At 40.9% G+C, this 25,848-nt stretch overlaps 1 protein-coding gene across 2 annotated transcripts in view; it reads left to right on the forward strand.

Annotated features, from left to right (window-relative positions):
* Positions 1–25,848, forward strand: part of kcnq1.1 (potassium voltage-gated channel, KQT-like subfamily, member 1.1) — a 120,811-nt gene that overhangs the window by 64,310 nt on the left and 30,653 nt on the right. For both annotated transcript variants that reach the window (XM_033991856.2, XM_055228966.1), the window contains 5 exons: positions 8,909–9,037; positions 12,434–12,544; positions 13,680–13,775; positions 15,327–15,443; positions 24,203–24,335. In XM_033991856.2, coding sequence (XP_033847747.1) covers positions 8,909–9,037; positions 12,434–12,544; positions 13,680–13,775; positions 15,327–15,443; positions 24,203–24,335 — 586 coding nt within the window. The remainder of the gene's footprint in view (positions 1–8,908; positions 9,038–12,433; positions 12,545–13,679; positions 13,776–15,326; positions 15,444–24,202; positions 24,336–25,848) is intronic.

Consider the following 25,848-nt stretch of genomic DNA (forward strand, 5'->3'; position numbering starts at 1 on the left):
TCTTCAAACAAAACTAATTAAGTGCATTGGACTGTCTCTTTTGGATGACTACGCTGCCTCTCTATACCCGCCCTACCTCTGGATAAATGAAACAGTCCCAGCTTGCACGCCCCATTCACACAGCTTATATTTGATCCAGTGCAGCACCAGGCGTCTGCTGCCCATCCCCTGCACGCTCTCCAGTGATGGGATATACGCTCAGGGCCGACAGGGGGGATTCTCATTACAAAGTCAATATTCAGAGCATTACTGCGGTGCGTTCAGGTGCCTGGACTCCTGCGGGAAACCATCACGCTCACAGACAGAGGTGGCTATCTCTCCTCCGGGGTATGTTTCACCTGCTGAACTGTGCTGTGGGCTGACCTTGGCTTGGGAGGATCCATGGGTTTTAGGTTTTAAGACTTAACACCCTTACCATAGAAATTAACTATTCAAAACTAAATATTTTATTGGTTTATGTTATAATAATTACACTTTTAACTGCCTTAACAAAGCATAATAATTAAAGACATTCATATTCATTCATATTCAACAAATTATTTATTAGGAATGCCTTTGTTCTGACCTCTCCAAATTAAAATAATCACCATTATTGAACCCTCAGTAGTAAATGCACAAGTTTGGGGTCTTTGTAAAGGTAACACCCTATAGTTTTACCCACAGGTGTCAGAATCACTAAGTTTGTCTGCTGAGCATTTATACACTTTGGAACACACATAAAATTAAAAAAAATGTCTCATCCTCGCCAAAATTTTTTTTTGAAAATGAAGGTGTAGAAAGCTGCAGTAGGGAGCTGGGGACAAAAATACACTATATCTCAACTGACAAGACTGTTGACCACTTACATTTCAAATTTGAGGTCAATACCTATAAAAATGAGAGTTTTACAATCATTTTATCATGAGTAAGTCCAGGCCTCTCCAAACCTATCCGAATGAAGACATTTGGAGAACGTTTGGAAAAAGTGCAATAACTTTTGAATGTTTCAACCCACAGACATCAGTGAGGCTCTACTGAAAACTCACACTGAGAGGAATCTGTATCTGCACACCCAGCTGCTCTATTACTGTACATTTATATATCATATCAAAAGACAATATAAAATGTATGTTTGTATATAAAATACAGTCAAAACAAGTGGTATGGGTCAAAATAAATATATATTTACAAACCACACACTGCAAACAATCAACAAACACACACACACTTCAAAATGTAAACAAACACACGCTGGAAACTGAGAACACACTGTACATAATTGTATTCATTTGTATACATAAATGTATTCTTCACTTTTCTAATTCATTCCAAGCATCCTAATTATTCACCACAATGAGTTTATAAGCTCTTTTCCAAACTTTCAGAGGCCAAAGTGGAGTTTTGCTGTCATGGTAAAGGTAACAATACAGAAAAAAAAAAATAAAAAAAAATCTCAGAAAAATATATGAAAGAATTGGAAAAGGAAACAACAACAAAAAGCAGAACACTGCCCTGAAGTAGACTTTGTAGTCGAAACGCATTGGTATTTTTCCCATAAATCATTATAAGACCAGACATGCCTTGAATATCCTTCTTTTCTTCATGAATTGTTATGTTGCCACGAGCACCTGGTAGGCTATTTAATTTTTAAGACCCAGCGAGCACTGGCCTCCTTCTTCTCAGAATACTGCTGCTTAAGGTTGCTTATTTGGAGGGGGCACGACACTCCATAGAGCTGATCTGACCTGTTACCTGATTGTCTCCATGAAGATAGTTAGGTGTAATGCCATACTGTGGAACATTCCACTTAAACAATACCATCTCCTTGTGATGGGCTGGAAGCGCTCTCGCCCTTAGAAAAGTTACATAGTGCACCTTAAACAAAAAACATCTTAAATAACCAAAATGATCAACAGTACCCATGGCACTTGTAACATTTTATTTGTTTTGTTTAGTTTTGCAACGATTCCACATATTTTTGTGAATATTTTAAGAAAGACATAACAATTTTTACATCCGTCGGGCTCATATTTTCCCTCCTAAACTATTGGTGGGTTCTGTGATTTTATTACAAATGTGTTTTTGATTTGCTGATCGCCGCAGCCTGCCCAAAGGTCAGACATTATGAATGAAGTTTAATCATCTCCAGGCTCCTAATCTCATTAGGACAATCAAAGTGACTGGAGCAGACCAGCTGTTACACCTGCTCACTCACATCCCACACACAGACACATGTATACAATATTTATGGTCCTTATTCCTCCATAAAAAGACTTTACATCTGTTCTTTCTATAACATATAAAAAATATATTGTGGTCACAGAGAGATGGTGTTTTATGTTTTAATTAAGGCCATCATAAAGAATAATAATGTCATCAAAAATACATAAAGCAGACACTAACCATAAAGCGCCGTAATAAAGAGCTGCAGGTACAGACAGGGATACTTAGGAGGAGGAGGAGGGAATGGAGTGATGAGGGAAGAAAGCAAAGAGCGGGTTGTGACTCAGGGCAAAAATAATTAAATTTACAAGCACATTTTGAGAAAGGGATCTTATGTCATGTGGTCAAAGTTAAACAATCAAATCTTCCAAAATGTCAGCATGATGTCACTGCAAACCTAAAGTATTAATATGGTACTTTGCAGGAATAATGCATGTGGGTCTATGGCAGAATGGTCAGCTGTGATCATGGTGACACATTGCACACATTAACAAACACTGCCAAAAACTTTTAAGAAAACGCAAGAAAAATACAAAATGTTTAGGTGTTTGATTTTCAGCAAATAAGGTGAAAGAGTATAGCTATCTTAAGACTGCGACGCTATTTGAGAAGGACTTTTTTAACATCAGCTCATCTGTTGTAGTTCCAAATTAATCCTTTCTGGTCAGATCATGTTAAAATAAACCTCAGATTAAAGTCTAACTTCAGTAACAGAGCTTCATACGGAGCAGAGCCTCTAGTTAGCATCACTCCTCCAGGGCATATTGATGACATCAGCTGCAGAGTATCAATAAACCACTGGAGCCTAACACAGAAACTACAGGCAGGGCTGAAGTTCATAGGAAATAAAGGTGGAACAACAATTCTCTTGTAAATGATAAATAAAAAGCCCTGTACACATGTAATTTTGTCATGCCCTACTATAGAGATATTGTATAAACAGCTCTTGAGGTCAAAACAAGTCTGCTGCGTGCTGTCTGCATTTAATTATAAAGATTGCTATATAATCAGGAAGTGCATGTTAGAATGCTAGTTGTTGTTAGCTTTACTGTGACGTGGGGAATAATTAAAATGCTCTGAATGTGTAAGTGAAGTGAGGAACAACTTTGGACCATTTCCGTCAGATTAAAATAACCAGTTGTATTTTTCACATTTATAATTAGCAAACAACGAAGTTCAATCTGTCAACTGGACAAATCTTGTAGGAGTGAAGACGTTTCGCTGCTCATCCAAGACGCTTCTTCAGTTCTGGTCGGATTGCTGGTGGCCACTGCCTTTAAATCTAACTGAGGGGAGGGGCTAACTACACTGAAACTGTAAACAGCTATTGTCTCCAGTTTCAGCTGAGACTACCCTATTCAGCCCTTAACTACCCTGCTATTGTTTTCATTGTTCTGGGTCTGAGGATGGAGTTATAGATGTTTAGTTAACTAAACAGCTACTCCATAAGAGGATGTACCAACACCGGCGGGAGAGCTCCTCTGGACCCCAGTCTGTCGTACATCTCCACCTCAAAGCCTCTAACCACTCCTTTGAAGATAGCGAAGTTCAGATCTTAGCCAGAGAAAAGAAATGGTTTGAGAGGGGAGTTAAAGAAGCTATTTTTGTTAGGAAAGAGAATCCTTCCTTAAAAAGAAATTGGGGCCTAAGACATAATCTCTCCCCCATCTATAACACTCTATAATCTGGTGCAGCCATCTTTTTAATGTATCTGTACACTGTCCTTCAAATAAATAAATAAATACAAATAAAATAAATAAATAAGTATCATCATTTTTTCTGGATAATTCTTGACACAATTAAGATGTCAACACGTCAAGAAATTCAATGCAATACAGTCTTTACTGTCCTAGTCTATACTTCATCTGTAGTAAATAGTAGATCTCAAAGTTTTCTTAGCAATTAATCCTATTTACATATTAGGCCTGTTTATCTGACCAGAGCTTGTGCTCCTCATTTACTACTGTATGAGTAATGTTACAGAACACACACTTTCCCTTATGTTTGTGTTCTCTGTGGGACTATAACAAGTTTGGCTTGCACCTGTTGCTCTGGGAAACTTGGAAATCTACATTGTATTGTTTTTCTTTTTTTTAAATTATTATTATAGGCCATCATATAACAAAATAACAAGATATTATACTGTTAAAAAAAGAAAAGAAAGAAACATTAGTGCAAACAAAATAACATGAAGTATAAGGCAAACAATGGTTCATACATGAGTACAGCTTTTGGAAACGCTTCGTCATAACCAGCCACCACAATAAAATCACACTGCATATAACCTTATCAATCACTGTACATTATAAGAGCTGCCATTTGGAAAACCTTAAATGCAGCCTTATTTCCCTTTGAATTCCGTTCCTTCCCAGAGGTGGCAGAGTGGTGTGTGGGAGCAGACGCCGCAGGGAGTCTTTCATTTGTCCAGGCTCTGTGTAAATTCTGCTGTTTTCTTTCTGTGCCGCAAAGCTCTGGCACACACTGGCACAATAGAACCACGGCACAATAAGGCACCCCCGTAACACCTCGCCAATGTTTACTGCCTTTTCTGCCCCTTTCTCGGGGCTGCGTCTGTGCACGGGTCCTGTTTGGGAGCATTTGTGTGTCTGTGATCACGGCTGCCAGACCGGGTTGCCAGATCTTATGAGAAAAACAAGCAACCAGAAGCCCAAATAACTGACTTCAACTCCATAAAAATTAAGTAAGCAGCCAATAACTTTTAGTGTTTAGTGTTCATTATATAGTAAACGTCTAGCTGCAGTGGCCTTCCAGGTTAGCACAATGGTAAAAAGCAATATATAGGTCGTGTTTTTTTAGGTGACACATGACAGGTTTTCATGTTTTTAGTAAAGCTGTTACTTTGGTGGCAGTTTGCAAAGAAAAAAATTGAATCTCTCCATCTATAGCTATACACAAAATTTCATCCAAACTACAGAAAAGAGATAGAACATATTTTTTGACAGTTTAAGTACATGTTGTTAAAATACCAAGCAATCTATTAAAACTATCAAACCGCTTTTCCGTACATTTTCACTGACTTATAACAGACAGAGATGTTCTTAAAAGCTCTGGACCTGCTTTTTCTTAACGTTAACTTTACTTATGTGAAAAAAAATAGAGCTAGTTCATGTTAAACCTTCCGCTAATATATTCCTTGCATCCTCATTGTTCACAGCAATGAGTTTATAAGTGCGTTTCCAAACTTTCAGAGGCGAGAAGTTTACTGTCAGGCTAAATGCTTACGGCAAACCAGTGCTACTTTCTGGTTCGTGGAGGATAAAACGACCTTTATTATAAGAAAGAGACAGTACACAGTGGTCACAATTCTGGCAATACGTATGTAAAAAAGAAAAAAAAAGGACTTTATTGCATGAAAAAATGGGTACACTCCATTTAATCAAAGCACAGAATTACCTAAAAACAGACTGGATACTGATTTTTGGCTGTTAATACATGTTTTCTTTGGAGTTTATCTGTGTATATTAACAACCAGAACCAGGGAACAGGCAGTGTACATTCAACATTTACAAGGAACTTCACCAAAACATGATCTCAAAGTGATTTTAAACACACAGACTCCATTTGCGTGTCCTGTAGTGCACTGGTTTCTCATTGGCACACACAGAGGGTATGCTCAGAACCGTCTCGTTCACACTCATCATCATGGCTGTGATTAGAACATGCTGTGTGCCATTTCAAGGTTTGGACCACGTTTCAATGATGGACCGAGCTCCAGGCAGCCCATGGCAAACTAAATCTATTCCTGCTCCAAATGGAAGACTAAATAATACTGTTCATAGATGGAGGAGGAGGAGGAGGGTCAATAAGGTGTATGTTTATTCATGTTTATTTATACAGGCGAACCCAGTGACACCGCTTGGGCTCGATTTTTTATGGCCGCCTTGTTTAAAATACATTACGAGCAGAAAAAAACACAAACAAATGTACAGTTCCATATAAAACATTACAAACAGGTGCAGGTGTGTGTATAAAAGTTTGTTACCAGATTATTAAACTGCAACTGTGTCACCAATGTATCCAGTTTTGCTTTTCCTTGGAGTGTATTCCATTTTTGTGACGCAAAACAGCTAAAAGCCCTTTAAAAGCTTTCCCGTTTCAGTTTCGATGCAGCTAGTTTTTGTTTTTTTTCCTTATGCTTGTCATGTGATCTGATATTAAATGTTTCAATATCAATGACTAACAAGCAGGTGAGGGATTCTGGCAGTTTTTGAAGTAGCCCCTTATAGATACATTTCATACAGTGCTGTTCTCTTCTAACAGACAGTAATGTATAATTATAAGCTAGTTGGCAAGGCAAGTTTATTTGTATAGCACAATTCATACACAAAGTAATTAAAAGTGTGTTACAGAATAAGAAAGAAAAATAATCACAATACAAGCAAATACAAGACATAAATAATCATCATGAACATGAAAAGAGAAGAGTGCAGAATAAAAGCCTTTCAGTCATATGCAAAAATAAACAGAACTGTTTTGAGCCTGGATTTTAACATTGTCATAGCAGAGGCCTGTCTCACATCTTCAAGAATGCTGACTCTCCATGTTTAGTCCTGACTCTGAGGACTCCAGGGACCGGCCTCCTGCTGGTGCCCAGAGTGTGAGATGGTTCATATGGCACTAACATGTGGGAGATGTACTCTGGTGCTAGGTCATGGAGAGACTTGGACACATGCGGCGCTGCTTTAAAGTCTATTTTTTGAGCCAGTGCAGAGACCTGAGCACAGGACTTATGTGCTCGTACTTCCTAGTTCTACTCAGGACCCGAGCAGTGGCGTTCTGGATGTACTGCAGTTGTCTTAACACTTGTTTGGAGAAGCCAGTGAGCAGGCCGTTACAGTAGTCTAACCCACTGGAGACAAATGCATGGATAAGTCTCTCCGTTTTGACAGTATACCTGAACCTGTACCTTTACCTAAATGGTAAAAAGCTGCAGATGTTATTGATTTGATGGATTTATATTATAATAACCATATCCATAATTATATTCTATTATAAAACATCATTGGTAAGGCAGATGTTTCTTCTGTTAAAGGGCCTGATTTGAATTTCTTGTGGGTGAGAGAAATGGCGTTTACATGAGCAAATACTAATAGAAGGGGCTATTGACAAGGACACTAATTTTCATCCAACCAGGAACATTGCTTAAATATTACAATGGCAGAAAGGACTCAGTGGGCGGGACGACAATTCCTCACTCGTGGTTTGAAAATCAGGTGGAGGTACTGTAGTTGATAAAATATAAAAATTTCCAACTCTGTTTTGAAATGAATACTTAATGTGTGATAGCAATACTAGTGATACTAAGGCAAGTATTGAACTGTTGCTCAGTAGCTCAGTTAAACAATGATGTATTGTTTTAAATTTGTATGTAATTTATGTATTAACATTGGATTAAAAACAGCTATTTATTTTAGAACTTTTGAATATTTAAATTTGTGCATAAGAATCAGTACCTCAATCAGTACATTTTTATTTTGGTATGCATGCTCCCATACTATATACAGGAAATGTTCGGATAGATTTGAGTCTGGATATTGTTTATGATAATCCCACTTGCTTATAATTCTGTCTCGGAGCAGGACACATCTCCACATCTTGCTTGGTTCATGATCAGAAGTATATCTTGAGAATTAGCATTTTGTGTGAAGCTGAGAACTCACCCAGAAATAGAGAATATTCAAAACTCCAAAAACAATGAGAGATGCAGTCATACCTGGAGCCTGCGAACCACTCAGCTACATTAGAGTTAGAATAGCTCAAATTATGATGTCAATAGCAGTCAATAGCAATTATTCAAAGCTGAAGCAAAGGTATTAGGAGTTACAACCTTGCTCCAGCACTTCCCCATTGCATTTATTCAAAAAACCTCCAAAATGAGGTCAGATATATTTACATAAGTCTTGTCGAGTTTGGGTTGACAGTAATTTGTAGAAATATATGTCAAGGCAAATGCTCCTGCAGCCTACTCCATCTGTCTGACTGTGACATTTTCAGGACAAAACCTAAAACAGTTTGAGCAAAGCGCTGGCTCAAGACCAAAGCAGGTCATGCCCATTGTAATTAATATTTAAAGGTGCACTATGTAACTTATTTTGTCTCCATGGAGATGTCATTGCTTTTAAATGGTTTGCAGCAGTTCAAACACATTCCTCATTTTCTTAACATACTCCTCACATCCTAATTATTCACTCTGATTTTTTAGAGACCAGAGGAGTTTATTAGCAGGTTATGCTTACAACAACTAGTGTGCTAACAACGTGCCATCGCTACTTCCTGATTTGCGTAAAAACTCTTAACGAAGCAACTATTTTGAAAGTAGAAAAATCCTCCTAACTTTTCCAAACATTTACAAATTTAGATGGACCCAATGTAGCATTTGTCTATTTTAATGACCTGGACATAATTATGTTTGGATTAAACCATTTTTTATTTTTTTTTATTTTTAATGGCTCTCCAGCACCTCCTGCTAAGTTCAAATGGGAAGGAAATATTTATCTCCAAAGTGACACTGGAAATATTCAATCACATCCAGGGTTGATAGGCAGACCTCCCTCTTAAGCATGCCCCTCTGCAGTCACAAGGGTTGCGAGGGCCCTTTATCACTGCTTGCATCTTTATTATTATAATTTGAAGGGTCAGCATTATAACATTTTATTGATTGGCACTGATCATTTGTTTTCCATAGGAGCTGATCACGACCCTGTACATTGGTTTCCTCAGCCTGATCTTTGCCTCGTACTTCGTTTACCTGGCTGAACGGGATGAAGTCGACTCCGGGATGAGTAACTTTGCAGACGCTTTGTGGTTTGGAGTGGTGAGTATACATCTCATATGTTATGGTTCAGCTAAATTCTGCGTATTTACAGTAATAGATTGGGTTTGTGTGACATCAAAACATTCCAAAGCCCCTATAATTTAAAACTGAGCTGGGGGAAGGTCACAATTAAATAGTGGAATTGTTGTGTATTTACAGTCTAAGCAGGGATTCCTAAACTTCACCCTCGACACTTCCTCCTGCTGCTCCGGTGAAACCCCAAGGCATTTTCGAGGCCAGCTGAGAGGCATAGTCTCTCCAACGTGGGTCTTGGGTCTTCCACGGGGCCTTGCTTTTAGTGGGACATGCCCAGGAGGTGTTCTGGGCATGTCCCACCTGAATTTTAGTTTAAGTTATAAATGTGTTTGTTTTTTTTACAGCAACCATGCAACAAGGACATTTGTTACTAGATAGTTGATTAGCCTTTTCATGATTTTTAAACCGTTGCTGAATGGGAAATATACCTCTAGAACCACATTGAACTTCAAATTGGGTGCAATTGTTGAACTCCATAAGGGAGATGTAGAGACAGGTGTAATTGTTGATATAAATGGAGAAACTATTTAGAAAGAGTGGAAAGTGTGCCTACATGGAGGACTTCAGTTTTGGAGGTGTTCAGTTTGAGGAAAATGGAGGAGAGCCAGGAGTTGATTTCTTGTAGACAGAGGGTGAGGTTGAGAGGTGGAAGTGATGAGGAGGGTTTAGAGGAGAGGTAGAGCTGGGTGTCATCCACACAACAGTGAGTGTTGCGCTTATGGAAAATGAAACAAGCAGAGAATGTAGATGATTAAGAGGAAGGGCCCCAGAACGGAGCCCTGGGGCACACCAGCTGAGACAGAGGTTTGAGAATTTACTGCGATCTGAGAGATATGTAGTGAACCTGGAGAGAGGAGTGTAAGAGATACTGATGGACAGGAGTCTGAATAAGAGTAGTCTGTAAGAGGCTGCTATTAAATCAGGGAGGATGAGGATGGAGAGAAGGTCAGAGGCAGAAGCTATGAGGAGGTCATTAGTGATTTTCAAAAGTGCAGTTTCAGTGCTATGGAGAGGGCAGAAACCGTATTGAAATTGTTCATAGATATTGTTAGTGATCAAATGGGTCGTTAGGGTCCAAGCTGGGTATTTAAAAAAATAGGAGTGACAGTTTTGAGTGATGAGGGCAGTTCTAGTGGTCAGTGAGGAATGAATAATATTAGTAATGAAGGGGGCAAGTGAGGGAACACAGGATTTGATGAGAGCTTTTGGAAGAGTGGAGCTGACAGGTCGACGTTTTGGATTTGGGAATGCGCTCAGAGACAACCTGGACGGAAAGGACGGCGAAGCTTGAAAATGATGATATTGGGTGTGACAAGGGGCAAAAGGTGTCCACTCCAGACACTGCAGCTTTGGTTGTTAGGAGCAATATCTTGGATATAAAGACATAAGTCAGTTACAGAAATCAGCGGATTGCAAGTGGTTATGAAGAAAGTTTCCCCTCAGTAGAAGGAAAAAAACAGTCTTATGCTGATTAGAATGAATCAGACCAGAGTAGTAGGAGAATATAGTGGAGGAAATTGTGTCCCTGTAAAGCATTATGTGGTTATTGTACATTTCTTTGAGGTATCCTTTACAGGGATCCTGGGTGAGATGCGATGTGCCACAGGTGTGAGTATTGCAGTGATCTGCCTTCCCACTTTTAATTCCAGAACAAAAAGGATAACACTGATTATAAGTTTTCATGGGTCCCTGTCAGTTGCTCCTCAATCCAAATGAGATGGAAAAATGTCCTGAAGTAGGAGCAAATTTAATTTGCACTCTTGTTTACATATATACACACTTCCCATTGGTAAATTACAGTAGAACACTTGGAATAACTGAGGCCCTCGGTGTGCTAATTTCAGAGTAGTTAGCCCCCTACTCAGACAGATATAAGGCACTGACTCACCTGTTTCCAGTCAGAACTGAGTGGCATAGATGAGTGGTGAAACATCTTCACTCTAAAACTTTAGTCCAGTTGACAAATGTTATATTTATTTAGTACATTTTTTGCTATTAAATGAAAATATGCATAAACTGCTTCTATATCAAAACAGCTCTTTACTGTCAGCTGTGGTGCAGACATGTATACAGCAGCAATTTACATTGAAGAAAAGTACAACTGCATTATAAAACGTGAATTTGGCTTTTTTGCAGCAAATTATTAAGATTTGAAACTTCTTTGTGATATATTAGTGGTGCGCTAAATATGAATTATGTTTAGGTTTTAGGCTTTGGTGTTTACATATTCATCCATTTAACATATACTGTAGAAACTACTGTACATGTTTGACTGTATGTGCTCAATTTTAATCCCACACAATATATATATATTGTGTGGGATTAAAATATATTTTTCCAATGCATTTTGAACAGCTTTGCAATAACTCCACTATTTCCCCTAAGGATGTGTGTTTAAAGAAGCCCCACACTTGAATAATTCATCGAACGCATCATGAAGACAACACAATCGTACCTGTGGGTCTCTGGTTAGCTGTATGCCATTACACCATCCTGCTAAGTAGAAGCTTTGATGGTGTTTTGGGCAGTGAAAGGTTGAATCTGCGGCGCGGCATGTGTTTTTAGTTTGTTGTTTTGTTAGAGGACCCCCAGGCACATGCGGAGGTCTGAGGAAACAAAGAGATCCAAGCGTGGAGTCAATAAGTGGGTACACGCTGGAGGATAGCACAGAGGAGAGGGGCAGGGGAGCAGAGTACAGGTCTGAATGCGAAATGATGAGAAGGTGAGAGGGTCATTCTATGGGAAAACACAGTCAATCAACTATGCGTTGCTGGGTAAACCTCAGCTTCTCAAAGTATATAGGTTATACACAGGTTTACAATACAAACTGTACTCTACCCACCTCTGCTACTGTGGCGTATTTATGTTTTTATTTGCACTTGAATCTTCTATCCTTTATTGCTATAAAGGATTTTTGATCTACTATGGATTATGACATTCGTAACTCTAGAGCTAAGACCACTGCTACTATCAGTACTATTACTACTGATACTACTGCTTTGCCTGGCAAGCCTCTCTTTATTCTGACCTCAGATTAAAAAAGTTTAGTTTTATCATTGATTCTGCACAAATCTGCAATGTTTTTTCACTCACGCTTTTTTTTTTTCTTTTTTTCCTTTCTTTTTTCCTGTTAAGATTTGATATGGACTAACAATGCGCGTCTCTGATTGGCTAATCCAACTGTCAATCACAGTCATTTGACCTTGGAGTTATTCACCCCCCCTTTACACTAATTCAATGTAAAATGAAAGAAATTAAGAAGTTAACGTGCTCAAATAAAAAATGAACTTAACTGAACTGGCATACTATGGTGTACATTTCTAAACCACAGGACAATCTCATCCTCTCTTCCATGTGCAGGTTACCGTGACGACCATTGGATACGGAGACATAATTCCTCAGACATGGATTGGAAAGACCATTGCCTCATGTTTCTCCGTCTTCGCCATCTCTTTCTTTGCACTCCCTGCTGTGAGTATATGCTCGTGAATCAGTGTGAATCATCTGTGTTCTTCTGATAGAGTATTGATTTATGTACACCAACTGACTCTTAAAAATAAAAATAAATAATTGTGGTCAAGTTTCTAATTTTACTTGACACGGGCAGCAGATATGAAATACATAGAGGTAATTCCATAACTGTTACCTGGCAACCAAATGTTAACAAGTGTCAAAGCCTGTTATAATTAGACTGTTACTGAAAAATGTCTTCCTTTTGTGTAAATTGCCCCTGCATTTTGGATGGAATGTTTGGTATTGATAACATACATAGAGGTATTTCTGTACTTCCTGTAATGTTGTACTTTTCTTCTCAAATTTGCCCACTAACTGCTGCTAAACTGGTATAAAGCTATTGTACAAATTTACCACAGTTACCCCAACAAACCTATAGGTGGATCATTACTAGTTGTAGATGAGGTATCCCAGCTTTATCTTGGCTCAGAACAGATCATCGCCTCATCAATTGTGAATTTATGAAACACATTGTGGTGCTACATTCGCACATGATCAGGTCTGAGGCACAGAGCTCGCACTTCAGTACAGGACGGTGAGATCGTAATGGTTTTACACACAAATAACACTGCCTCTAGTCCTGATGAATAAATAAGTCCATCTAGGGATTCAGATGTAGCTATATAAGAATCAATAAGTGTGAACTCTGAAGGAGCAGTAGTGCACTATAAAGCGATATCAATATATTAAAGGGGCAAACTTAGATATTTTGAAGCTATAAACTATCCCAAATACACTGCGGTATGTCTTGAAGCTACACCTTCATTTTCATATGATTACACGTTGTTTGTGCAAACCTGTTTTTCTCCCTACTACACCAGAGATTGATTTTTGTTGGTGTGAAAAATCTCGCATTATTCTCCAGTTTCCTTCTTAAATAATTGGTTAAACTACTTGAACTATTTGACACATCTTAATGTGTGCAGTACCTCCTTGAGAGAACTAAAGACTAAAGCTGCTCTGTGGGTTATTGACTTTGAATGCTTTTATCTGAAGGAGCTGACAAATGAAATACATATGCTTTTGATAGAACAGTCCCTTTTAATTTTGAGTTGCTTGACTGCTGGATGACTCTGTTCCTTCTTCTCTGCAGGGAATCCTGGGGTCTGGCTTCGCTCTAAAAGTTCAGCAAAAACAGAGACAAAAACACTTCAACCGACAGATCCCTGCAGCGGCCTGCCTTATCCAGGTGAGTGATTCCTCTTTATCCAGGAGAGTGATTCTTCCTTATCCAAGTGAGTGATTTCTCCTTATACAAGTGAGTGACTCCTCTTTATCCAGGAGAGTGATTCTTCCTTATCCAGGTGAGTGACTCCTCCTTGTCCAGATGAGTGACCCCGCTTTATCCAGGTGCAAGACTACTCCTTATTCAGGTGAGTCACTCCCCCTTATCCAGGTGAGTGACCCCTTTCTTATCTAGGTGAATGACTCCTCCTTACCCAGGTGAGTGAATCCTTCTTATTCAGATGAGTGACTCTTCTTTATTCAGGTGAGTAAGTCCTTTTTATCCAGGTGAGTGACTTTTCTTCATCCAGGTGAATGACTCTTCTTTACCCAGTTGAGTGACTTCTTATTCAAGTTAGTGATGCTCCTTATCCAAGTGTCTGAGTCTTCCTTACAAAGGTGAGTGACACGTCTTTATCCAGGTGAGTCCTCCTTATCCAGATTAGTAACCCTGCTTTATCCAGGTGAGTAATTTCTCTTTATCCAGGTGAGTGACTCCTCCTTATCCAGCTGATTCCTCCTTATCTAAGTGAGTGAGTCCTCCATATCCAGATGAGTGACTCTTCCTTATGCAGGTGAGTGTGGCCTTTTTATCCAGGTGAGTGACTCCTCCTTACCCAGTTGAGTGAGTCCTCTTTATCCAGGTGAGTGACTCCTCCTTATCCAGGTGAGTCATTCATTGTTATCTAAGTGAGTGATCCCTCCCTCGTACAGGTGAGTCACTGCTCCTTATCCAGGCGTGTCTCTCCTCTTTATGTAGGTGAGTGCCTCTCCTTTACCCAGGTGAGTGACCCTCTCTTATCCAAGTGTTGAGTCCTCCCTTATCCAAGTGAGTGACTCTATCTTTATCCAGGTCAGTTATTTCCCCTTAAGGCTAAATTGCGAATAATGTAGCTTCTACCGCTCATTTGTTTCATTGATGACTTCTTCTCTCAGTGGTCTCACCAGTGAAAGCTTTAGGGGAGCATTAAGTCTGGGTTTACACTCGCCAGAACAATGTTGGGTTGCCCTGTTGAACAAGCCCCACTATGTCCCAATATCTGAGAGCAGCAGATACAGAACCACATACTAATGGATCCTGACAGTTATCTCAGTCATCTCCTGACATGCCTTGGCACACTTGTTCTCTTCTGTCAAGCTTGAGATTGGCATATAAAGAATGCCATCGCCATTTAGCTCTACACAGGTCATGTATTTAGTCTGGCCACATTATTACTTGGGCTGTCAAGTTCACTGATGTGGAATGAAGTGAGGACTGATTGTGTCCTGACTTAGTTGTTCTATTTGCTCATCAAGCACTAATGTCCGAGTTCGTAGGTGAGTGACTCCTCCAGGTGAGTAATCAGCCATTCAAGAAACAGCTGAGTGCCCCCTTTGCATTATAAAAGTATAAAGTAAAGTAGTATTTTACTTCTGGACACTAGAGGAATACATCCATGTGCTGTCTGGTAGTGAGAGGCAGATAACTACTCATAGCTAACGTTGGGGACATATCAATATTCTTTTGTGTGTACAGACAGCCTGGAGGTCTTATGCTGTGGACAACTTTCAGACTGCAACCTTCAAGATGTTTCTCAGGAAGAGGACTCACACCCCAGCTTCTGGTCTGTCCACTCCCAAGCCCAAGAAGTCGGTCAGTACAAACACGTTGAATCGGGGTTATAGTTACATTTGAAAAGATAACATTGAGAATTTCTATTATTTTTATTTGATAGTACTGTATAGCATAAAAGCAGGTGAAGAGTGAAATTTTCTTTAGCTAATGAGCGATACATTGTCCTCTTTTCATTGTGTTAATTACCTGGCAACTCCAGTTAAATGTGTGAAAGAAATCCTTGATTGGGGTATATTGAGTTATGACACCTCCTTCACCCGTCACACTTAACACATGTAAGGCGATGGAAATGCTGTTTGAAGATAATTGATATATTCATGGGTCTAATGATCATTTAAAGGTGCCTTAGGAGCCTGAGCTTGTGCGGGAGGTTGAGCGTTACCGACTAGATATAGTCGGCCTCGCCTCCACGCACAGTTTGGGCTCTGGAACCCAACTTCTTGAGAGGGGCTGAACTCTCCATTTCTCTGGCGTTGCCCGCGGGAAGAGGTGGCGAGCTGGTGTGGGCTCATTCTCCACAGCTCAGCCGCTTCGTGTTGGGGTTCACTCCGGTGAACAAGAGGGTCGCGTCGCTGCGCCTTCGGGTCGGGGACAGGTCTCTCACTGTTGTGTCGGCCTACGGGCCAAACAGCAGTGCAGAGTACCCGGCCTTCTTGGAGTCCCTGGGAGGGGTACTAGACAGTGCACCGACTGGGGACTCCGTTGTTCTCCTGGGAGACTTCAACGCCCATGTGGGTAACGACAGTGACACCTGGAGGGGCGTGATTGGGAAGAACGGCCTCCCTGATCTGAACCCGTGTGGTGTTTTGTTATTGGACTTCTGTGCTAGTCACAGTTTGTCCATAACAAACACCATGTTCGAGCACAAGGGTGTCCATCGGTGCACGTGGCACCAGGACACTCTAGGTCGGAGGTCGATGATCGACTTTGTTGTCGTGTCATCTGACCTCCGACCGTGTGTCTTCGACACTCGGGTGAAGAGACGGGCTGAGCTGTCAACCGATCACCACCTGGTGGTGAGTTGGATCCGCTGGCGGAGGAGGAAGCCGGACAGACCTGGCAGACCCAAGCGTATTGTAAGGGTCTATTGAGAACGCCTGGCAGAGCCTTCTGTCAGAGGGGTCTTCAACTCACACCTCCGGGAGAACTTCTCTCTGATCCCGGGGGAGGCTGGAGACATGGACTCAGAGTGGGCCATGTTCTCCACCTCTATTGTCGATGCGGCCGCTCGTAGCTGTGGTCGTAAGGTCTGTGGTGCTTGTCGCGGCGGCAATCCCCGAACCTGGTGGTGGACACCAGAAGTAAGGGATGCCGTCAAGCTGAAGAAGGAGTCCTATCGAGCCTTGTTGGCTCGTGGGACTCCTGAGGCAGCCGATGAGTACAGGCGGGCCAGGCGTGCCGCGGCTCGTGCGGTTGCAGAGGCAAAAACTCGGGGTTGGGAGGAGTTCGGGGAGGCCATGGAGGAGGACTATCGGACGGCCTCAAAGAAATTCTGGAAAACCGTCAGATGACTCAGGAGGCGGAAGCAGTGCTTCACCAACACTGTTTACAGTGCGGGTGGAGAGCTGCTGACCTCGACTGGGGATGTTGTCGGGCGGTGGAAAGAATACTTTGAGGATCTCCTCAATCCCCCCGTCATGTCTTTCGAGGAGGAAGCAGAGACTGGGGCCCCCGAGGCGGACTCATCCATCACCCTGGCTGAAGTCACCGAGGTGGTTAGCAAGCTCCTCGGTGGCAAGGCTCCGGGGGTGGACGAGATCCATCCCGAGTACCTCAAGTCTCTGGATGTTGTGGGACTGTCTTGGCTGACACGTCTCTGCAACATCGCGTGGCGGTCGGGGACAGTACCACTGGAGTGGCAGACCGGGGTGGTGGTCCCTCTGTATAAGAAGGGGGACCGGAGGGTGTGTTCCAATTACAGGGGAATCACACTCCTCAGCCTTCCCGGTAAGGTCTATTCCAGGGTACTGGAGAGGAAAATCCGACCGATAGTCGAACCTCGGATTCAGGAGGAGCAGTGTGGTTTTCGTCCCGGTCGTGGAACACTGGACCAGCTCTATACTCTTCATCGGGTCCTCGAGGGTTCATGGGAGTATGCCCAACCAGTCCACATGTGTTTTGTGGATTTGGAGAAGGCATTCGACCGTGTCCCTCGTGGTGTCCTTTGGGGGGTGCTCCGTGAGTATGGGGTCCGGGGCCCTTTGCTAAGGGCTGTCCGGTCCCTGTATGACCGGAGCAGGAGCTGTGTTCGCATTACCGGCAGTAAGTCAGACCTGTTCCCGGTGCATGTTGGACTCCGCCAGGGCTGCCCTTTGTCACCGGTTCTGTTCATTATATTTATGGACAGAATTTCTAGGCCCAGCCAGGGGCCGGAGGGGGTCTGGTTTGGGAACCACAGGATTTCATCTCTGCTTTTTGTGGATGATGTTGTCCTGATGGCTTCATCGAGCCAGGACCTGCAGCAGGCACTGGGGCGGTTTGCAGCCGAGTGTGTGAAATGGCTGGGATGAGAATAAGCTCCACCAAATCTGAGGCCATGGTTCTCGACCAGAAAAAGGTGGTTTGCTCACTCCGGGTGGGTGGTGAGTCTCTGCCCCAAGTGGAGGAGTTCAAGTATCTTGGGGTCTTGTTCACGAGTGAGGGAAGGATGGAGCGTGAGATTGACAGGCGGATCGGTGCAGCGTCTGCAGTGATGCGGTCGCTGTATCGGTCCGTTGTGGTGAAGAAGGAGCTGAGCCGGAAGGCGAAGCTCTCGATTTACCGGTCAAGCTACGTTCCTACCCTCACCTATGGTCATTAGCTCTGGGTAATGACCGAAAGGACAAGATTGCGGATACAAGCGGCCAAAATGGGTTTCCTCCGCAGAGTGGCTGGGCGCACCCTTAGGGATAGGGTGAGGAGCTCAGTCACACGGCAGGAGCTCGGAGTAGAGCCGCTGCTCCTACACATTAAGAGGAGCCAGCTGAGGTGGCTCGGGCATCTGCTCAGGATGCCTCCTGGACACCTCCCTAGGGAGGTGTTCTGGGCATGTCCCACCGGGAGGAGGCCCCAGGGAAGACCCAGGACACGCTGGAGGGACTATGTCTCTCGGCTGGCCTGGGAACGCCTTGGGATCCCACCGGAGGAGCTGGAGGACGTGTCTGGGGTGAGGGAAGTTTGAGAGTCCCTGCTTAGACTGCTGCCCCCGTGACCCGGCTCTGGATAAGCGGAAGAAAATGGATGGATGGAAGGTGCATTATGTAACATTTGTGGTAGGGAGTCAATCTCTTGCTTGTTTCCAAATGTGTGTTTTTATTGTAACAAGTAAATACAAAGAAATATACTGAAAAACTGTAATTGGGGTTGCCTATCCACAGATCTCACTTGTAACTTGTCCTGGTGGCGTCACCGTCACCTGGCGACCTGCTGGTGCATATGGATAAGTTTAAGGCCATACTGTGGAACATTCCAGGCAAATAGTAAAATAAAAATATAAAATCCGTCAACTGGACAAAAAGTTGTAGGAGTGAAGATACTTCACCGCTGAGTGAAGATGTTCCGCTGCTCATCCAAGGCACTTCTTCCGTTCAGGGTTAGAACTGAAGAAGTGGCTTGGATGAGCAGCAAAACATTTTCACTCCTACAACTTTTTGTCCAGTTGACAGATTTTATATTTTTCTTTTATTATGGATCAAACCTGGATGACTGAGGGATTACACCGATATCTTCCCATTCCAGGCAAAGAGATAACATCTCCATGGAGACAAAGCAAAAGCTCGAGCATCAGATAAAGCCCCATTTACACATAGATCCCAGAAAAGTGCTGGATACAAAATACCAAAACACTCACACTCACAGAACCACACTCCCACGTGCACCAGTCCCAGAACATTGCCGGGTCTGCTCTAATCACACTGTGTATTTGACTCTTTCCACTCTCTCACTGAGCAAATCACATGCAGCATAACCAGGAAACCAAACTCCTAACCAAGCAGTGGTACTAGCATGTCTGGCTTTATTTACATATAAACCTTCTCTGCATATTTCCAGTAAAATTGCCAGATCTAAAATGCAGGAAAATCAGTTCTGGCTTTGTTCAAACATGACCTGGTCCTGGAAAAATGGTAGGAAAATTCAGGCTGAACGTGTGACTAGAGCTTTAGTTACATCGTGCACCTTAAAATCCGAACACTTCAGTTAAGCGTCAATCCTGACTTACCTGGTAAAGTATTGAATAACGAAATATATCACAGTCACAATAAATTACAGTAAGTAATGGTAATAAATAAAGAAAACTGGAACTGTAAAAATGTTAGATAACTTTGGGATTGTGTATATTTGTAATTATATAAATAAATTCCACATCACATTCATGTTCTTTTTTTTGTGCTTTTTGTATTAATTACATTCAAAACCACTCCTAATTGCATAATAGCTACAACTAATTACAATGAATTACCGATCTGACACTGGATATCGGTTATTGACTGTAAGAAATCAGATATGGGCTTTCAAATACTGATATTCAGCAGATATTTAAAGCCATAGTATCGAAAATCTATTGGATATTGAAACTTAAAACAACATTACAATCTCCCATCACATTGTCTCTCCCAGTCTTACTGCTCATTTGCCAATCTAAATAAAGCATTTCTCAGATGACAAGTTTTCCTTGTTATGCGCAGGTGAAAATGAAACCTGCAGCTGTTCAGTTTGCTCTAATGTGTCAAGTTTATTTCTGGTTCGTTCAGCTGATAATGAGAGCTGCCATTTTGTTCTGTTATGTATATATTTTAAAATGTGAAAATAAACCTTACAGTTGATCAGTGTCTTGCTGTGTAAAGAACAATGGCATTTCAAATAGTCCTGTCAGTTCTAATGTTTGCAGGAACTAATTGGACCTGCTGTTGTTTAAGTTCTGAGTTGTAATGAACAAGTGAAAACAAAACTTACAGCTGTTCAGTTTGTTCTTCCTTCCTGTAATGTTGTGAGCAGGTAATAAGCCTTGCAGCTGTTCAGTATTTTCTGTGTGTTTTGCGCAGCTGTTAAAAACTGTTGCTTTTCAGTTGTGTCAGTTTTATTTTGTGACAGGTGAAAATGTAAGTGTGATCCCTCAGTCATCCAGGTATGATCCATTGCAAAGAAAAAAGAAAAAAAAATCTGTCAAGTGGACAAAAAGTTGAAGGAGTTCTATCTGTTTGTAGCCTAGGTCTAATGAGCCAAACTAAGTGTGAACTGTGCCTAAGTCATATTTAGCATAATCATTCAGGCCCCTAATGGGTGCTCTCACAGCTATTAGCATATTGACTAGCCCTATTGTTTTCTTTGTTTAGATATAGATTTAACGATGGAGTTATCAATAGGAGATAGATGATGTTCAAGCCTCCATTCCTGTCCAAAAAAGGATTGTCTTTCTTAACAAAAAATCCATCTTTAACTCCCCTCTCAAGCCACTTATTTTCTTTAGCTTCCTCACTATCTTCAAAGGAGTGGTTAGTGGCTTTGAGATGGAGATGGACCGCAGATTGGAGTCCCGAGGAGCTCTTGCAATGGTGTTGGTACATCCTTTTATGGAGTGTCTGTTTAGTTTCTCCAATATTACGCTCACTGCAGCCTTCACTACACTGAATGAAGTAGACCAGAACTGAAGGAGCGGGTTGGATGAGCATGACATTTGCAGCTATTCAGTTTGTTTCATCTGATCTGTGCAGGTGAAAATTAGACTTGCAGATCTAGTCTATTCTGCAGGTGAAAATGAGCCTGGCAGCTGTTCAGTTTATGTTATGTCCAACTCATAATGAAAATTGTAGCTTTTCAGTTGTGTCGGGTCTATTTTGTGAAAGGTGAAAATGAGACTTACAGCTGTTCAGTTAGTCATGTCTGATGTGAGTAGGTTGAAATCAAACCTGCATCTGTTCAGTTTCTGTCTGATATGTATGGGTGGAAATGAGACTTACAGCTCTACGATATATCCAGCAGGTGAAAATGGGACTGGCAGCTGTTCATTTACTTATATCTAATGCACAGGTGAATGACAATTACAGTGTTTAAGCTTGTTCTTTGTTATTATGTGCAGGAGAAAGTAACAGTGGCAACAGTAGTAAGTAACACCTAGCTGTCCAGTCTGCTTTGCGTGATATGTAGAGGTGAAAATGCCAACACGCAGCAGAACAGTTTGTTATGTCCAGTGTGAAAATAAGACAGCTGTCCAGTTTGTTGTTTTCATTATTATTAGTATTATTATTATTATGTCATCTTAAAAATGAAAACCTTTTGGTGTTCAGTGTGCTGTGTATGCATGTTAAAATCAATCCGGTATGTGCAAGCGAACAATACTAACAGTTGTCCATTTTGTTCTTGGTTATTAAAAGGTACACTTGCAGCTGTTCAGTTTGTTTTATATAAATTGTGTAAGGGAAAATTACACTGGCAGTTGTCCAGTTTGTCCATTTGGTGTTTTTTGCAGGCACATTGTGTGCATTAGACTAATGTATCCAGTTGAAAATGATAACATGCAGCCGTTCAGTATGTTCTGTTCAATGTGTGTGATGTATGTAATGTGTGTAAATTGAGACTAAAAGCATCTACTGTCATTCATCCTGTTTTTTTCTGATGTACACAGGTGTACATGAGACCTGCAGCTGTTAAGTTTATCTGTCTGGTGTGTGGAGGTAAAAATGAAACTCGCACCCTATATGTGCGAGTATATGTAAGTGAATGAGACTTACAGTCGTCAAGTTTATTCTTGGTTATTAGGTGCAGGTGAAAAGAGAACACCTGCAGCTGTTTATTTAGTTTTGACTGATGTGAGGAGGTGAAAATGAGGCTTGCAGCTGTTCAGTTTATTCTGACACTTGTGGTTGTCCAGGTTGTTCTTTGGTATTATGTGCAGGTAGTGTTAGAATCTAATGTATGCAGGTGAAAATGGGACTTGCAGCTGTTCACTCTGCACTATATGATGTGGGCAGTTGAAAATGACAACATGCAGCTGTTCAGTTTGTTCTGTTCAATGTGTGTAATGCATATAGATGAAAATTAGACTTGTACTTGTCCAGTTTGTTCTCTGTTATTATGGGCAGGTAAAAAAAGAAAACCTGTTGCACAGTTCTGTCTGGGTTGTCTGATCTGTGCAGGTGAAAATTCCACCAACTGCCCACAGGTGTAAATAGAGACTTGCGACTCTTCATTTAGTCCTGTTTGATGAGTGCAGGACAAAATTAAATTGGCGGCTGGTGTGTGCAAGTGAATGAGACTGGTTATTATGTGGCGGTGAAAAAGAACACTTACAGCAGTTCAGATTGTTTTGTCTGATGTGGTCTATTTTCTTTCTTTTTTGGTATTATGTGGTGGTAAAAAAAAATATTTTCACCTGTTCAGTCTGTTCCATATTTTGTAAACCGCTGAAAATGGGACCTGCAGCTGTTCAGTCTGTGCCGTCTGTTATATACAAGGGAAAATGATGCTTGCAGCTGTTCAGTTTATCCCATCTTCTGTGTAGAGGTGAAAATGAGACTTGTAGCTGTTCTGTCTGTAATAGTTTTCTTTTTTGTACACAGTTGACTGTGAAACTTGCAGCTGTTCAATCTGTTCCATCCTTTGTGTTGACCTTATTCCGCTCCGCCAACTTTTGCCATAAATGCTATTAAATTGTACAGCCTGTGTGATGGAACTGTGGGTTAAGCGGGCATACAATTCCTTTAAATGGAGAATTTGGGAAACGTTTTGCAGCTAAAATATGAAATAAAGTTGGTTAATTTGTGTAAATATTATATTATGTTCTTGTACACCAACATGTCAACTGTTTGTAGTCTGTATAGAAGTTATTTGCTGTCAACATCGGCAGTATGCAATTTCATAAAACCTCAATGACGAGCAGCACCCATGGTAACTTCTAGAACAGTGGTTCTTAACCTTGTTGGAGGTACTGAACCCCACCAGTTTCATATGAACATTCACCGAACCCTTCTTTATTGAAATATATATATATATATATATATATATATATATATATATATATATATATATATATATATATATATATATATATATATATATATATATATATATATATATATATATATATATATATATATATATATATATATATATTTATATATTTATATATTTTTTTTTTTTTTTTTTTTTTTTTTTTTTTTTTTTTTCGAATTCAAGACATACAGTATGTATGTTTAACTGGTGCACAAAATGAAGCGTGCATTAACATCACTGTGTTGCATTGTTTTAATTTTTAACCTTATGTATTTCAATAATGAACTTATTGTATTTATGCTATTTATTATTTTTTACATTTTAACACACACCCATCCCCTAATTTCCATCAGGCTAGAATAACAATGAATATTTATTGCAAATCAGTGTGACTGTGACTTTCACCTTGGCCACTCTCATGTCATTTTCACAGCAAAGTCTGTTCCTTTTCTTCGTTTTTATGTCGTATTATGTTTTTATGCCGTTCGAACAGCTCGTTTAAGTCGGGCGGGTACTTTGATAGGCACATCAAAGGGTGCATTTGTTGAATTGGGACACGGCCAGCGTCTGGAGACGCTCGCAGTCCACGAATCATATGAGTCGGGTGTGTGTCTTGAACTCCGCCGAACCCCTGAGACTGACTCTCCGAACCCCTAGGGTTCGATTGAACCCAGGTTAAGAACCACTGTTCTAGAATAAGGTAATACAGATGAAAATGATACTTACAGCTGTTCAGTCTGTTCTATCTTTTGTATACCAGTGAAAATGATACTTGCAGTTATTCAGTCTGATGTATATTGTGTATACAGGTTAAAATGAGAAAGAAGGTGAGGAGTACCGACTTGAGTCCCACGTCCCCGGTCATCCCCAGTATCTCCTATGACGCGATGCTGGACGGAGGGAGAGACATGAGTGCAGACGTGTACAGCTCTGTGGGAACAGGTATGCACGCCCTGACCCCTCTGTTTCCATGGTAACGCTGACAGGTGTACCCGACATGTGAGCTGGCCCACTGTGCAGAATGATTGGATGAGAGTCACAGATGTGGATTAGCAGAGACTTTACCTAAAGGAAAGAGCACAAGAAGAGTTTACGGGTTTGAAACTGAAATTACTAACACTGCTGTAAAGTTGTTACTACTTGAGTCATATAATTGATAATGTAATAGTTCTCTCTAACTTGAATAAAAGTTTGGGTTACCCTTCCCACTATGAGTGAGTTCAAAAGTGACAAAAGCGTTATGTTGGCAAATGATGCCAGAAGCCGTGCTGTACAATTATTAAGTGTTATATATTAAGTGTTATTATTATTATTTTAAGTGTCTTACTCAGTGCTCAAGCAGTGTGTTCAGCAAAAAATATAATTTCTGTTACTTAATATCTGGGTCACTACTTTTAACTTGAGTAGTATTATTATATTTACTCTTAATTCAGTAGAGATTTTGGCTACTCTCCCACTTTGTTGTCAATAAATTTCCCCAATAGTGCAGTCAGAATTTAACTTAAGTTCCCCCATCTGTTAACACACACACACACACACCCCCACACACACACACATGTTAGGTTTCCATGCTTTTGCAGAACTTTATATTGACTTACATTAATTTCTTGCCTAATGATCCAAACCTTAAACATACTCACTTCTTAATTATAATAACACTTTACAGGCTTGACAGAGCCTCTCAGAGTGCTGCACTGCAGTCATTATTCATTCACTAGACACTGTGGTGGTAAACTCCTACTGTAGCCACAGATGGTCTGGGGCAAACTGATGGAAGTTAACGTCCAACAGATCAGTGTGTGGATGCAAAACAACTTTCTCCAGCTAAACCCAGACAAGACTGAAGTCAAAGTTTTTGGCCTACAGAAACTAATAGAACGTGTCAGCAGTCTCTAAAATCTTTAAATCAGACTATAAATCCAGGGGTAATAATGGACTCAGACTTGAACTTTAACAGTCACATCAAATCAATAACATCTGCAGCTTTATACCATTTAAAAACATTGCAAAAATCAAAGATATTGTCTCCAGTAGGTTAGACTACTGTAACTTCCTGCTCACTGGCCTCTCAAAACGAGTCTTAATACACCTGCAGTACATCCAGAACGCTGCTGCTCGGGTCCTGACTAGAACTAGGAAGTACAAGCACATACGTCTGGCCTTGCACCAAAGTACATCTCCGACATGTTAGTGTCATATGAACCATCTCACACTATGAGGGCCTCAGGGACCGGCCTCCTGCTGGTGCCCAGAGTCAGGACTAAACATGGGGAATCAGCGTTTCAGTTTTATGCAGCTAAAACCTGGAACAGTCTTCCTGAAGATGTGAGACAGGCCTCTACTTTGACAATGTTTAAATCCAGACTGAAAACGGTTCAGCTATGCATATGACTGAGTGGTTTTATTTTGCACTCTTCTCTTTTAATGTTAATTGTACTATGATTATTTATGTTTG

The sequence above is a fragment of the Periophthalmus magnuspinnatus genome, chromosome 3, assembly GCF_009829125.3.
Source record: "Periophthalmus magnuspinnatus isolate fPerMag1 chromosome 3, fPerMag1.2.pri, whole genome shotgun sequence".
NCBI lineage: Eukaryota > Metazoa > Chordata > Actinopteri > Gobiiformes > Gobiidae > Periophthalmus > Periophthalmus magnuspinnatus.